Source organism: Phodopus roborovskii, unplaced genomic scaffold (assembly GCF_943737965.1).
Source record: "Phodopus roborovskii unplaced genomic scaffold, PHOROB, whole genome shotgun sequence".
NCBI lineage: Eukaryota > Metazoa > Chordata > Mammalia > Rodentia > Cricetidae > Phodopus > Phodopus roborovskii.
In genome coordinates, this window is record NW_026126585.1 from 16,533,195 (window position 1) to 16,546,633 (window position 13,439).

Here is a 13,439-nt window from a genome sequence, read left to right on the forward strand (position 1 = left end):
TGAGTGACTTAACCTCTCAGAACCTGACTTTCCTCGTCTCAAATCTGTTGGATTTGTCCTGTCCTGTATGAGGACTGCAGGGTGTACATAAAATCCCAACGACGCCCACCTCTCCTTTCCCTGTGTGGAGCCTTGACTTAGGTGAATGGGGATCCAGAAGAAAGGGCCTTCCTTACAGTGTAGACCCTGGACAGTGTTTCAGCAAGGAAGCTTGACAGTCAGGAAGCTCCCGGGGGCCCATCTTGTCAAGGGTCCATCCCTGAGCATTGCCAGAGCTTTACTCATCTGCTTCGCAGGCTCACCACAAAGAGCAGACTGTATAGTTGGTGCTTCTGCTGCTGTGATAGACCCTGGCCAGGCGCAACGAGGGAAGGAAAGGGTTTATTTCCTCTTGCAATTTGTAGTTCATCCGGGGACTCCCCACCATCCAGGGAGGTCAGGGCAGGAACTCAAGGCAGGAGCCTGGAGGCAGGAACTGAAGCAGGAACCACAGAGGGGTGCTGCTCGCTGGCTTGATCCCCACGGATTGTGCAGCTTGCTTTCTTAGACCATCCAGGACCACCTGCTCAGGGGGCGGCACTGTTCGTAGCGGGCTGTGCCCTCCCATGTCAATCATCAATCAAAAAAAAAAAGTACCCAATAGACTTGCCCATAGACCTGTGTTATAGAAGAATAGTCTCAATTTAGACTCCCTCTTCCCAAATAACTCTAGTGTGTAGCAAGTTGACAATAAACAAAAGTAACCAGGATATAGATCCTAGGAGCATGTTGGATAAAAACCTGTCACATTCCTGCCCTGTGGAGTCCACATTCCGATGATGCTAGACCCAGAAGGGTTGAGCTTTGGAGAGGGACCTTGTGTTTACCTGCCAGGAGACAATGACTTGAGTCCTTGCTGCCCACCGTGGTGTATCTCACAGCAACCCTCTGAGGGCAGATGGTATTCTGTGCATTCTGCCAATGAAGAGTCGCCGGGACTCACGGAAAGACACAGGATGAAGCTGTAACAAATCTCTGTTGCTAAGGACAGTCTCTGCCCTGAAACGGGGCTACAGTGCCAGCCAGGTCTGGAGGGCTGGACTGGAGACAGATAACAGAAATGACGGGCCACCACAGCCAAGAGCTGGACTCCATATCAGTAGCAGAAGGGGGAGTGATTTGGGTAACGGGGCCTGGAGGGCAGAGGAAGTTCACTGGAGGGTTATTTGACTTTATCTCATCATTGCCCAGCAATAAAGTAAAGCCTGGGGTTTAGGAAGCATAATTGGGTATCACCCTGGCCTGGTCCATCCCTACCCCTGCCTCTTCCTCTCCACTCCTCCCCACACTGCTGGGCCAGTGCGACTGACCTGATGGCCTCTACCTTGGCACCCTGCAGCCAGGAGAAGCCAGACTCAGAGAACATCCCGCCCAGCAAAGTTCATCAGCAGCCGCCTCACAACAGCATCACCAAGCCAGAGCCCGAGGCCAAGACTCGAGGGGAAGGGGACGGCAGAGGCTGTGAGAAGGCCGAGCGAAGGCCTGAGAGGCCCCAAGTCAAGAAAGAGCCTCTAGTGAAAGCCAACGGCCTCCCGCCTGGACCCGAACCAGCCTCAGAGCCTGGCAGTCCTTACCCTGATGGCCCGAGGGTCCCGGGAGGTGGGGAGCAGCCCACCCAGCCCAATGGCTGGCAGTATAGCTCCCCAAGTCGACCAGGGAGCATGGCTTTCCCACCTCATGATGGGGACAGTGGGGGACACCGGCGGAGCTTTCCACCACGAAATGACCCTGACAAAATTGCCCAACGCAAAAGCTCCATGAACCAGCTTCAGCAGTGGGTGAACGTACGCCGAGGAGCACCTCCACCCGAAGACCTTCGGAGGTGAGGGCTACTATAGCTAGGGCAAGGGAAGGGGCATAGCCTATGGGACACCCCTTTATGGGGAACCTTCTGGAAGCTGACTGTGCTGGGAAGCTAACACCGTTCCTGACTCTCGGCTTGACCAAATCCTTGCCTCTGATTGTTTCTCTGTTTGCCGCCTTCAAAGAAAAGGATAGACCCAGGCATGGTGGCACATTCCTGTAATCTCGACTCTCGGGAAGCAGGGGTGGAGGGTTGGGAGTTCTGAGGTTATCCTCTACGTCATAGTAAATTGTAGGATAGCCTAGGCTACATGAGACCTGTTCCGGGGGCTGGGGGGGGGAGAGAAGAGAGACACAGTGCCGTGCCTGGGGTAGGCAGGAGTCATACAGGCGTAGAGGCAGGCCTTGAAGCTGGTTAGCTTAAATACCAATCCTTGCTTCAGGTCCTGTAACATCTGAATCCAGTGCTCATATTCACAGGGAACCAAACAACTCAGGCCCTTTTAAACAGCCCTATTGATTCGAAGCCACTGTTAACAGCCAGTCATATTTTTTGGTGGGGGGGGGGATTGTGTGTGTGTTGTTGTTTTAAGGAAACAAGGCACCTCATTTGTCCCATTGTTCCTTGATGACCACCTTGCACCATGGATAAATACAGGGATTTATCTGATGACTGGCTTTCAAATATTTGGTGGTACTTAGCGAGCCTGATAGTGTTTGTCAGGGCAAATGAGCTAGGGATGTAGGGAGCTCCAGGGATCGTGGGTACAGCCTCAGCGAGGCATCTTGGACCCTGAAGAAGCCTACCTTTCTAGACAGTTAACATCTCACTGTTGGTGACTGGGCCCTTGGGCAATTGGCTATAAGTCCTGGGAGCCTACTGGACATGCTTTGATCCTTTGGGAGCATGGCACATTTGAGTATTTTCTTACACCGCTCGTCTTGGAAAGGACCTGGCAAATTGATTCACACTCAGATGAAGATGGCAGATAAGGCCTAGAGCTGTCTTCCAGGAGACTTCATTTTAAAGACACACAGGTTGAACTCTGAATGGTGCAGGGTGGGACTTTTTCTCACCTCTAGATTAACCCTAGAACCCCCTGGCAGTGGCCTCCCCTGGGTGCTTCCTGGGTGCTCTGGGCGGGGCCCCAGCCTCTTTTCAAGCCGCCTGGAGGACTGGGAAGTGAACTGGGTGCACGTGAGGGTAGAGATATGTCCATGTTGTCAACTTTCCTTACAACAGCCCCTCTCTCTTTTTCTTAGTCCTTCCAGGTTCTACCCTGTATCCCGCCGAGTCCCTGAGTATTACAGCCCCTACTCCTCCCAGTACCCCGAGGATTACCAGTACTATCCACCAGGCGTGCGGCCAGACAGCATCTGCTCCATGCCAGCCTACGACAGGATTAGTCCACCCTGGGCCCTGGAGGACAAGCGGCACTCCTTCCGTAATGGGGGTGGACCCACTTACCAGCTTCGCGAATGGAAGGAGCCGGCCGGCTACGGGCGCCAGGATGGCACCGTTTGGATCCCCAGCCCCTCCCGACAGCCAGTCTATTACGATGAGCTAGATGCCGCCTCTGCCTCCCTGCGACGCCTGTCCTTGCAGCCCCGTTCCCACTCTGTGCCCCGCTCACCCAGCCAGGGCTCCTACAGTCGTGCCCGAATCTACTCCCCCGTGCGTTCGCCCAGTGCCCGCTTTGATCGGCTGCCGCCTCGCAGTGAGGACATCTACGCGGACCCTGCTGCCTATGTGATGAGGCGATCCATCAGCTCCCCAAAGGTGAGCCGCCAGTCCGCCCCTCCCTCCTGAGCCCCTGAGACCGCTGGAAAGGCTGGCACATCGGGACGTGTCCTGCCCAGCCAGGGATCTGTCCCAGGGAGCCTGGCCTGTGGTACCATCCCTACAAGAGCTGCCCTGGGAGTGGTTCTGGCTTCTAAAAAGGAACCCTACCCATTCCCAGGTTGTGCTAAAAGTTGTGCTGTGTCTAAAAGGACAGAGGACTGTCCTCTGACCTTGAGAACTCGGATAGGTTATTGTGAAGGGGGTTGCTGTGCATTTTAGTTTGAACTCTGCTCTGGGATAGAACACAGACACCCTTAACCTTGAACTTCAGTTGGTGGGGGAATCCACAGCCCCGCCATATCCTCTCATCTCTGCAATCCCCTTTCTCTTCCAGTATGATTACCTGGGAGACAGGCGGCCAGTCCCTGCAGGACTGTTCCCCTACAACTACCCACCATCCCCCACGGTTCACGATAAGATGGTATGTCCTCTCCTCCCTTCCACTCCACCTCAGGACCTCCTCACCTGCATCCACCCAAGGTGGAGCTGACTGGGGCAGGTGCCAGGGATGCTCTGGGCCCAGTGCCTGGCCCATGTATCTTTAGAAGCCTCTGGATACCTCCTCCTTCCCTCACCAACCCTCAAGGCCCCAAGATAGGGTTTGGGGCCAGCTGCCCCTTCTCCATGGCACAGAACAGAGTGCATAGGCTCTCCCCCTCTGCCCCTTGGCTCAGCTCTTCTCCCCAGCACGCAAGAGGAGGGGCTAGGGCTAGCTAGGTGTATGAGCTGAATGCAGTCAGGCTAGGACTCCCAGGCTAGAGCTATGAACTTTTTCTCTTGGTGTATTGCCTCAAGCTTGCCTTGGTTTGGAAGGGACAGAGTTCTGACTGAGGAAGAAAGGGCATACCACATTGGGCTCGTTCCCTCTTCTGCTATCTCTAACTTCTAAAATGTGTCCCTCCCTGAGAAATGTACCTCCGTTAGAGGGTCAGATGCAGACACTCCACGTTGGTGGGTTGGGAACTAGAGGATCTGTGTCCCATACCTGGCAAGGGAGGCCAGGGTGCAGGAGGCTGGCAGATTTGAGGACAGCCACTCCTCACCCTGAACTACTGTTCAGACTTCATAGCCTTGATCCATAGCAAATGTACCTTTCCAGAAATAGCTCGTTTCCCCAGAAAATTTGGGAACCCTTTTAATCGCATTTTCAGGGTGGAACAGAGGTAACAGTTGGGAGAGAGTATGTCCCCCATCCCTTCTCCAACTGCCTGTGGCCTCATCCCCTTCTACCCAAGACCCACTGAAAGGACAAGTCAGAGGCTTTTCATTGTCCATGCCCAGCTAACTCTTAACTACTTTGCTTCTTTTTTTTTTTTTTTTTTTTTTTCCCGTTTTCTTTTGTGTGTTCCTGTTTGTTTGTGTTGCTGGTTGGCCCTTTGGCCTCGGGCTCCGGGTAGGATGACCTTTTAGATCTTCAGTTGCAAAGAAACCTAGAGTATTTGGACCAGCAGGTAGGCAGAGCTGGTGCCCCTCGCCATCCCATGCCCTCCTGTCCTGTTCCCACCCTCCACCCATCCCTAACATCCTCCAGCCATCGGACAACCTTTGTTGGCCTCACTGGGACCCAACAAAGCGGCTTGTGTTTTGGTTTGCTCCTTCATCTCCTTTCTCTGTGAAGCCCTTACGGGCAGCTGGGATGGTCCTCAGGAAAGAAGCATATAAATGGGAAGACACATAATTAATTCCCTCTACCTACATTCCCCAGTGCTCAGCCCATGCAAAAGTACCCTCAAGGGCAGGTGGGAATTGGCATTTTTGCTGAAGAGAGTAGAGACAAGATTTGTGCCTAAGATGCTAGGGAGTTAGTTAAGTCATGGGTCTAGTTAGCCTGGACCTGAGAAAATCACACCTGTGCTATAGTTATAGATAAGCTCTGTAGCTATGAACTGGGGCCCTATAGATTTGCCCTAGTATGGTTTAGAAAATGATATCAATTCCATATATTTGTTAGCCCCTCTTTCGCATATACATCCCATGGTCCTGAGAATTCAGTGTGGTTGACAGAGGCAGCAATGTCAGCTCTGTTGGGATGATAAGCAAGCTGACCAGGCAGTGAATATTCCAATGAGACACAAGCTGCTGGCTGCCTGGTTCCTACCCCAGGCTTTTGCTCCTCTGCCTTTTAACTCCAAAGAGGACTATCTAAAAACGTCCCGTCTAGACAAGCATCAGGTGAACCCATGCACCTAGATATGTGCTACAACTCGAAAGGAATCTGGAAGTCCTTATCATTTTCCTGCGAAGCCAGCCTGAGGTGGCATGCTTTTATTACCAACACTTTGGAGGCAAAGGCAGCTGGACCTCTATAAGTTTGAAGCCAGCCTGACCTAAATAATGAGTTCCAAGCCAGATAAAGTAACATGGTGAGACCCTGTCTCAATAGTAATAATAATAATAATAATAATAATATAGCAGCCACCATAATCTGGTGCTTCCTTAAAATAGGCTGACTGGAATAGATCACAACCCTTTTCATTTTTATAATAATTCCACAGTATAGGAACTGTGACTATCCTATTTTACAGACAAAGCCCAGAGGTTTTAAAAAAACATGCCAAGGACACAGCCATCGAATGGCAGAACTTAGGTTTTACCCCAGCTTATAGCTGGGACACGAGACTGGAATCACATCTCATCAGGACAAGCTCATACTCATAAATCCGTGGGCAGAAATGTGACCTTGGAGTGGCTATATTCACCACTATGACTCTTATGTTCTTCCAGTAACAGTCATGGGACCTGTCGTCTCCTACGGCCTCCCTGCTATGGTGAGATCATCTCCCTAAGAGGTCTGAGGCACTGGGAAGCTCTGATTGCTAGAGTTTAGTCAGCAGGGCCAGCTCCTGACCCTCAAGGACCTTGCATTCTTGTTCCAAAAGCTGTGCATCATATCCGTGCCATAAACATTCTGGGCCATGTGGGATGAATCCCAGGATGCCCTTCCCCAAGCATGGCTGGGAGTGCTAGGTCCTCCCAGACCTGCGGTACCCTGAAGTGAGGAGGGCTCAGAGCATCCACCACCAGCCTCTCCCAAGCAGGTGTCGCCCTTGTAGCCTTGTGACTTACTCTGCCCTGTCCACAATGGCTGCCTGTGCAAGCATTTATCAGAGTGGCTTTTGCTCTTCCAGAGGGGCTGACTGCTAGGGTCTTCAGAAGTCACCTCTGGATTGCCCTCCTGCCCAATATTATTCTTGTTTGTCTGTTTTTCAAGACAGGGTTTCTCTATAGCTTTGGAGTCCTGGAACTCGATCTGTAGACTAGGCTGGCCTCTAACTCACAGAGATTCACCTGTTTCTGCCTCCCAACGGCTGGGATTAAAGGCGTGCGCCACCACCGCCCAGCTGCCTAACATTCTTATAGGCGGTCCTGTGTGATGAGGGGCCTGGCACAGCAGGTGACGCCGCCTGGGCAGCACTGGGGGATGTGTCATTTAGTCTCCCTGGTTCTTTGTTTTCAAACTTAGTGGAGTCTGCTCTTCTTCAGAGTAGTGGGAGAATCAGATTGGGAAGCTCTCTGTGGGGCGTTGTTACAGAAAATCACTTATGGGAAAGAGCCCATGTTAACGAATGCCCCTGGAGAGCCTGACCTCCCCTTGCCCACTAGACACTGACAAAAGCGTGCACATGGACACATGCACACGTGGTCTCTTTAAGTAGGGAGGGCCTGGATTTGTAACTCTTATGCTCACCCTCATACCATGGGCGCTCTTGAAGCCGTTATATCACACTTCACATCGCACGGAAAAAACCCTAACTAAGCTTACAGGACTAGGGCATTGAATGCTAGAAAGTCTTTTAAAATACTGCAGACCTAGGGATGAAGAGTTGGCCCCACAGTTGAGAGCACCGGCTGCTCTTCCAGGGGACCCCGGTTTGGTTACCAGCACCCATGCGACAGCTCACAACCACCTGTAAATCCAGCTCTAGGGCCTCCAATGCCCTCTTCCAGCCTCTGTGGACACATGCTACACAGACATACATGTAGTCAAAATGTATGCATAAAGTAGATTTTTTTTTTTTAAATTAAAATGCTGTAGGCCCTGCAAATGGGGGCGCGGGTTACCTTGCTCTGTCCACATCATGGCAGAAACAGTTATGTTTGGGGCGTTGCCTCACGAGAGGAAGAGGAAGAAAAGACACAGGACTGACCTAGACCGGGGAGAAGAAAGATACAATTGTGACCTCACAAGATCATCCCCAGTGTGGCCCTGTCCTTTGCTTAATTACATTATGGCCCCACAGCTTTCCCCATCTACCTCCCTCCTGTCCTCTCCCACCATCTGCTGTGGGACACAGAGTTAAAGGGACACAGCCAAGGACGGTCCCTGACAGTCTGTCTTGATTCGCTCCCAGTGGACCCCGTGGACAAAGGAGGGCGAATCTGATTGGTTTGGTCGGCCCCTCCCTCCCTCCCTCTCTCTCCCCACCCTTCCCTCCCCCTTCCACTTCCCCAGTGGTCCTTGAAATTAAGAGATGACATGGGAGAGCAGTGTCCCCACACCTGGTGTCCCTTTAACACGGCTCACTTGTCTCGGCCTCCTTGTTTGCTTCCCAGTGCCATCCCAGATCCTCATGGATGCTGCCAGCCCAGCTCTGGAAACTGCCTAGTGATCTTCCAGGAGGTGGGGAGGGGTGTGCCGCGAGGGCGTAGGTCCCAGCTTTGCTGTTTTAGGTCGGTTTAGTGTCACTTTGAGGAGGTTGGCCTTCCCACCGTGTGGTCTTCATCCAAAGCACTGTGAGAAGTGGGAAGGAGGGGACAGTGTGGGCAGGCACCCTTAGGGCAAGTCCTTTGGCCTTGCAGGGCCTCTTCCGAGCTGCCAGTGACGGTCTAGTGACCTCCCAGCACCCTGGTGCGGCACCCATCAGTGCCAGTCCCGAACCGGTTCCCAGGGTGACACATGGCAAGGCCAAGCACCAGGTGCCCCTCCCCGTTTACTGCAGAGAACCACAGCGGGGTGTGGGGGGATAGCGAGACTTACCCCGGGGGGGGGGGCTGAGTGAATCGTCCGTCCATTCCTTCCTCTGCTGCAGATGAGTGAGAGCGAGACTCTCATCAGTATGGTGAACCGCATGGTGGAGAGCTCCTCCCCCAGGGCCCAACTCTTCATGCAAGTAAGGCCTCTCTGTGTGCCTGCTGCCGGCATGGTCCCTGTCAGTGCCATCTCAGCTGCTTGTGCATGGTTGGGTCACCCCATGTGGGATGAGGCCTGCCTCACCCAGTCCATTCATCTGCCCGGCCTCATCTCCCCCGAGACAGATCCTGCCCGGTCAGCCCTATCATGCTGCCCCCATACTTCATGGTCGTGGATAAAGCCAGGATGCATTTCCTGAACCATCCAAACAGCCAGCAGCAACATCTCATGCGCGCTGGGGATTACAAACCTGCTTTCGAATGCCCAGGACCCAGTTCTTATTTGCTGTTGTCCTTGACAGATAGTACTGGGACTGGGGCATGAAGGGAGGGGCTCAAGGGTTTGTGAAATGTCTTAGGATGACTGCTGTGTTGGCAAGGCATGGCAGCATTAACTGGCCCCCATGGTGCTTTTGGAATCTTGCTAGTCCTGGCTTAGAGTGGGCTCTGTGGTTAGTGTTCGTGAGGACAGCGGGTTCTCCGGGTTTCTGGTCCTCATTCCTGCCAGCCTCATGTACTGTCCCGACAAACTGCCCAGGAGCCACTGGTGCTCTCCTGATTGTTACCATCGAGAGCTTTGCCTTCCAGCGGGCCTCCAACAGGGGACAGCAGACACAGGTCATGTGGCCTACAAAGTTCTAACCTCTCCAGAATCAGCCACGGACAATCAGGATGACGTCTAAACCGCGCCATCACAGACTTCCCAGCCAGAGGACGTAGACTTAGCTCGAGTCCCTGGCGCGGAAGCCCCCATCAAGCACGATGGGGAGTGGTCTCTGGCAGAAATGAAGCAGGATTGTGATGTCAGCTTTCCTACTCACACAGCCTCATCTGCCCCGGCTGCAGTAACCAGCCTCATGTCCCTGCAGGTCCCTGCATACCCAGAGGTGTTCCGGGACGGCCTCCACACCTTCAAGTTAAACGAGCAAGACACGGATGTAAGGGCAGCTCCCCCTGCACCCTCTGACCACGACATACCCATGTTGTCATCTTCGTTCATTCCCTCGTGGGGCCTTTTCTCCATCCCCCCTCCCCTGGTGGCATTTCATACATCTGACTCGTGTCCTCTCATCAGGACCACAGACACAGCCTTGCATCTGCTTCCTCCTCCTCCCCCTTGTCTTCTTGGCCTTGACACTATCTCATCTCCCGCTTTGGCTCTATGCTTCTGTGGGCCCCTCCGCATCAGTGTGATCTCCTTAGGGCCAAGCCTTAGGCGTTATTAGACTGAAGGTCAGTCAGTCAGTCCCCTCTGTGCCAACTTTTGTTGGACACTGCAAGATACCAGAGTGAATATGGCCTGTTTCTGCCCTCGGGCAGCTTTATGCAGTGGGAGGACCCCAAGTAGCATCAGTTGGCAGCATCAGATTCATGTACTGAATGGGGCCAATGAGTGTCTTGAGGACAAAATAGGTGGCCAATCAGAAAGGCCTTGAGATGAAAAAGCCCAAAGGGCATGGTTTGCCTCAGTACTCAGGAGAGAAGGACAAGGAAAGAAGACCCCTCGGAATGACAGTGGGCTCTGCCTGCTGCTCCTCCGTTACTGCTGGCCCTCCTCTGGCAGGCAGAGGCCAAGGAGGGGGGTCCGGGCAGGGGCCAGCCAAGAGGGGCTCCCATCAGCCATCCTGAGACCTTAGAATAGGTCTCAGGTCAACCTTCCTAAGGCTGCAGCCCTTTAATGCAGATCATCGTGTTGTGGTGATTCCAACCATAAAATTACTTTGTTACTACTTCATAACTGTAATTTTGCTACTGTTATGGATAATAAATAATCTAAATACCTGATATGCGGCCCCTGTGGGGGTCATGGCCCACAGGTTGAGAACCACAGCCTTAGTGGACGAGAACTCAGAATCTCAGCATGAGAGAGACTGGGGTCCGTCGGGCTGAGGGCCCCGTTCACACTACATTGTTGGGTTCTTTTTTAAAGACTGCCTGTTCCCATACCCTGCCTGTCCCCTACCCGAGCCCGGGACGTGAGCCCATAATGTCTTCTCAGCCTTCCGGGCTCTGTGCCCCCACAGTTGGATAGGAATGCACTTGACTCCTTACCACCTCCACTTAGAGAATCATCTCGTTTCCTAAGATGGAGAGAGGTTCATCATGCTCTTTCCCAGAGGTGATGGTGAAGGCCCAGGTTCCTTGGCTTTGGCTGGGGAAAGTGGCGGTATCCAGAGGCCAGGCCCTGCCAACCCCGGCTCCCAAGTCTTCATCAAACCATGTGCTTCATCCCCTCCCTTTCTCTCTGGACCCTTAGAAGCTGCTGGGCAAGCTGTGCGAGCAGAGCAAGGTGGTGAGGGAGCAGGATCAGCTGGTGCAGCAATTGCGAGCAGAGAAGGTCAGAGTCTGCGGCGTTTTGGAGGTGGGGCTGGCATGGGGATGGTGTGAGATGCCATCTCTGCCCGTACAAAGCTTGGGAGACTCTTCCTCAGACTTCTTATCTCCCAGGGACAGTAGCCAGTATGAGGATAACCTCTGCTAAAGCTGCCTGATTGAACTCTAGAGAAGGTCACTGGAGCGGCTCACGCCATCCCCGTCTTTCTTTAGGAGAGCCTGGAAAGTGCCTTGATGGGGACCCACCAGGAGCTGGAGATGTTTGGGAACCAGCCTGCCTACCCGGAGAAGCTGCTGCACAAGAAGGAGTCTCTGCAAAACCAGCTCATCAACATCCGGGTGGAGCTGTCGCAGGCCACCACGGTAACCACAGGGACAGGGGCTGTGGCTGTTGGCCCAGACAGCTCCTAAGTCAGTAGAAGCAGAGTGCTGCAAGGCCCCGCCTATTGCGGGGGGGGGGGGCATGCACAAGTAGCAGGTTTGCCTACCTGTTCATTCCAGAGTGTCTCCGCCCAGAGAGCAAGCTCATTTCCCACAGGCTGCATTTGCACCGGGGTCTCTTTGAGGCTGTGCAAATAGCTGAGGGTTACGAGTTCTACGGTTTATCTAACCCATACACTGTCCACTCTGCCCTCCGCCGTGGGGAAGCAGGGCCCTGGCTGGCTTCCTGCTGCCCAGCCAGGGAGGCAAGGGCAGATCCTTCAACACTGCTTGTTCCAATAGCAGTGGCTTAGAAAAGCAGAAGAGGCTTAGGAGAGCAGAGCTGGGAGGAGGAGGGTCTCTATGGGCAGCCCATCTCCCTACCCACACTTCCTGAGAGGAACAAGAGGGTACGGTATGCCCTGGCCCCTCTAGGAGGGTTAGAGAGAGCCATCATCAGAATGCCTCAGCTTTGTTCATTTCCTGCCAGACTTCAGACCCCAGGTATCCTGGCCCCAGACCCCTTTGCTGCAGTGGGAGGGAGGCCTTGATGGAGGCTTCCTCCTTAGATTAGTTGCTTTTCTCGCTGCTGTGGAGGAGGGCTTTGGACTCAGTTTGGAGGGAATATGTCCATGGTTGGGGGAAGGTATGGTTGCTGTTGGCAACTTGCACCCCACATTCAGGAGGCAGAGATGGGATTGGGGTGCTCAGTTTGCCACGCCCTTTATAATCAGTCCTGGGCCCAGGCCTGTGGGATGGTGCCACCACACACTTTCCTTCTCCCTGGAAACACCTTCACAGACACACCCAGAGGTGTGTTTCCATGGTGATTTTTAAAACCATCCTCTCCCCTGCAGGCCCTGACCAACAGCACAATGGTGTATGAGAACCTTGTGTCTGAAGTCTCGGCTCTGCACGACGACCTCTGGGAACAGCTCAACTTGGACATCCAGGTGAAGTGGGGGGGGGGCTAATCATGTGTGGGGGTGGGTGGGAGGGGGGGTGTAGGTGCGGGGGGGGGTGACACATGATGTGCTCTGCATGTTTCCTCCTTGTCCTTTGTGGCAAAGGAGAACAAAGTGGCCGCCTTTCTTGATGTAGCCGTTTCAAATATAAGGCAAGACGCTGGTCCTGTGACAGATGGAGAGAAACAGAGCCAGAGAAGGATGGGGAGAGACACAGAGGCTGAAGACAAAGCCCAACCCACAGGGCTGGAGCTGATGAGGCAGAGACTTAGGTTAGAAGCAGGATATTCTATGGCTGAATTTAAAAACAGATCAGTGGCCATAAATACCTCTCAGACACTAGAGAAGCTGGCAGTGCAGGGCCATCTATGACGCTTTAGAAACAAGGCTTGTCTTCCAGGGACGGGGAAGAAGTGGGCGGCTTGGGGGAGAGGGATATATTAGGAGCAGTTTTCCCACCAGCCTGGTCCCACAGCTGCGTCAGCCCCAAATAACACACAGAGACGCTGTATTAGATATAAAGCTGTTGGCCTGTTACTAGCATTTCTTATTGGCTAGCTCTGTCTTACATATTAACCCATTTCTATTCATCTAAGTGTTTCCATGTGGTCTTATCTTACCAGAGAGAGAGTACTGTCTTCTGCTCTACATCTTGACTCTCTCCTACTACATCTCCCAGAATCCTTCTTGTCTCCTAGTCCGGCCTATCTTGCTTTCCTATTGGCCAACAGTGCTTTATCCATTAACCAATAAGAGAAAACATACTTACTGAATGGCATCTTCCAGCAGGGATAGATGGTGGAGACTTCTCGTTTATTTTATTTTTCCCCTTGTCTTTTGTCTGACCAAGCCCTGCCTCTTCTCTAGCTGGTTTTGCAAGCTCTGCTCCTCAGATGCAGTTAACA

The 13,439-nt window shown here is 53.1% G+C and overlaps 1 protein-coding gene across 16 annotated transcripts in view; it reads left to right on the forward strand.

Moving 5' to 3' along the window:
- Positions 1–13,439, forward strand: part of Plekha6 (pleckstrin homology domain containing A6) — a 113,445-nt gene that overhangs the window by 87,051 nt on the left and 12,955 nt on the right. For 11 of the 16 annotated variants that reach the window (XR_007835769.1, XM_051204155.1, XM_051204154.1 and 8 more), the window contains 9 exons: positions 1,379–1,861; positions 3,106–3,622; positions 4,020–4,106; positions 5,083–5,136; positions 8,716–8,796; positions 9,685–9,753; positions 11,073–11,153; positions 11,363–11,512; positions 12,427–12,522. Coding sequence is in view for 15 of the 16 variants with exons in the window: in XM_051204155.1 (XP_051060112.1) it covers positions 1,379–1,861; positions 3,106–3,622; positions 4,020–4,106; positions 5,083–5,136; positions 8,716–8,796; positions 9,685–9,753; positions 11,073–11,153; positions 11,363–11,512; positions 12,427–12,522 (1,618 nt within the window). In the remaining variant the exon portion in view is untranslated. The remainder of the gene's footprint in view (positions 1–1,378; positions 1,862–3,105; positions 3,623–4,019; positions 4,107–5,082; positions 5,137–8,715; positions 8,797–9,684; positions 9,754–11,072; positions 11,154–11,362; positions 11,513–12,426; positions 12,523–13,439) is intronic. The other 5 variants (XM_051204162.1, XM_051204163.1, XM_051204158.1 and 2 more) reach the window with 4 other exon arrangements.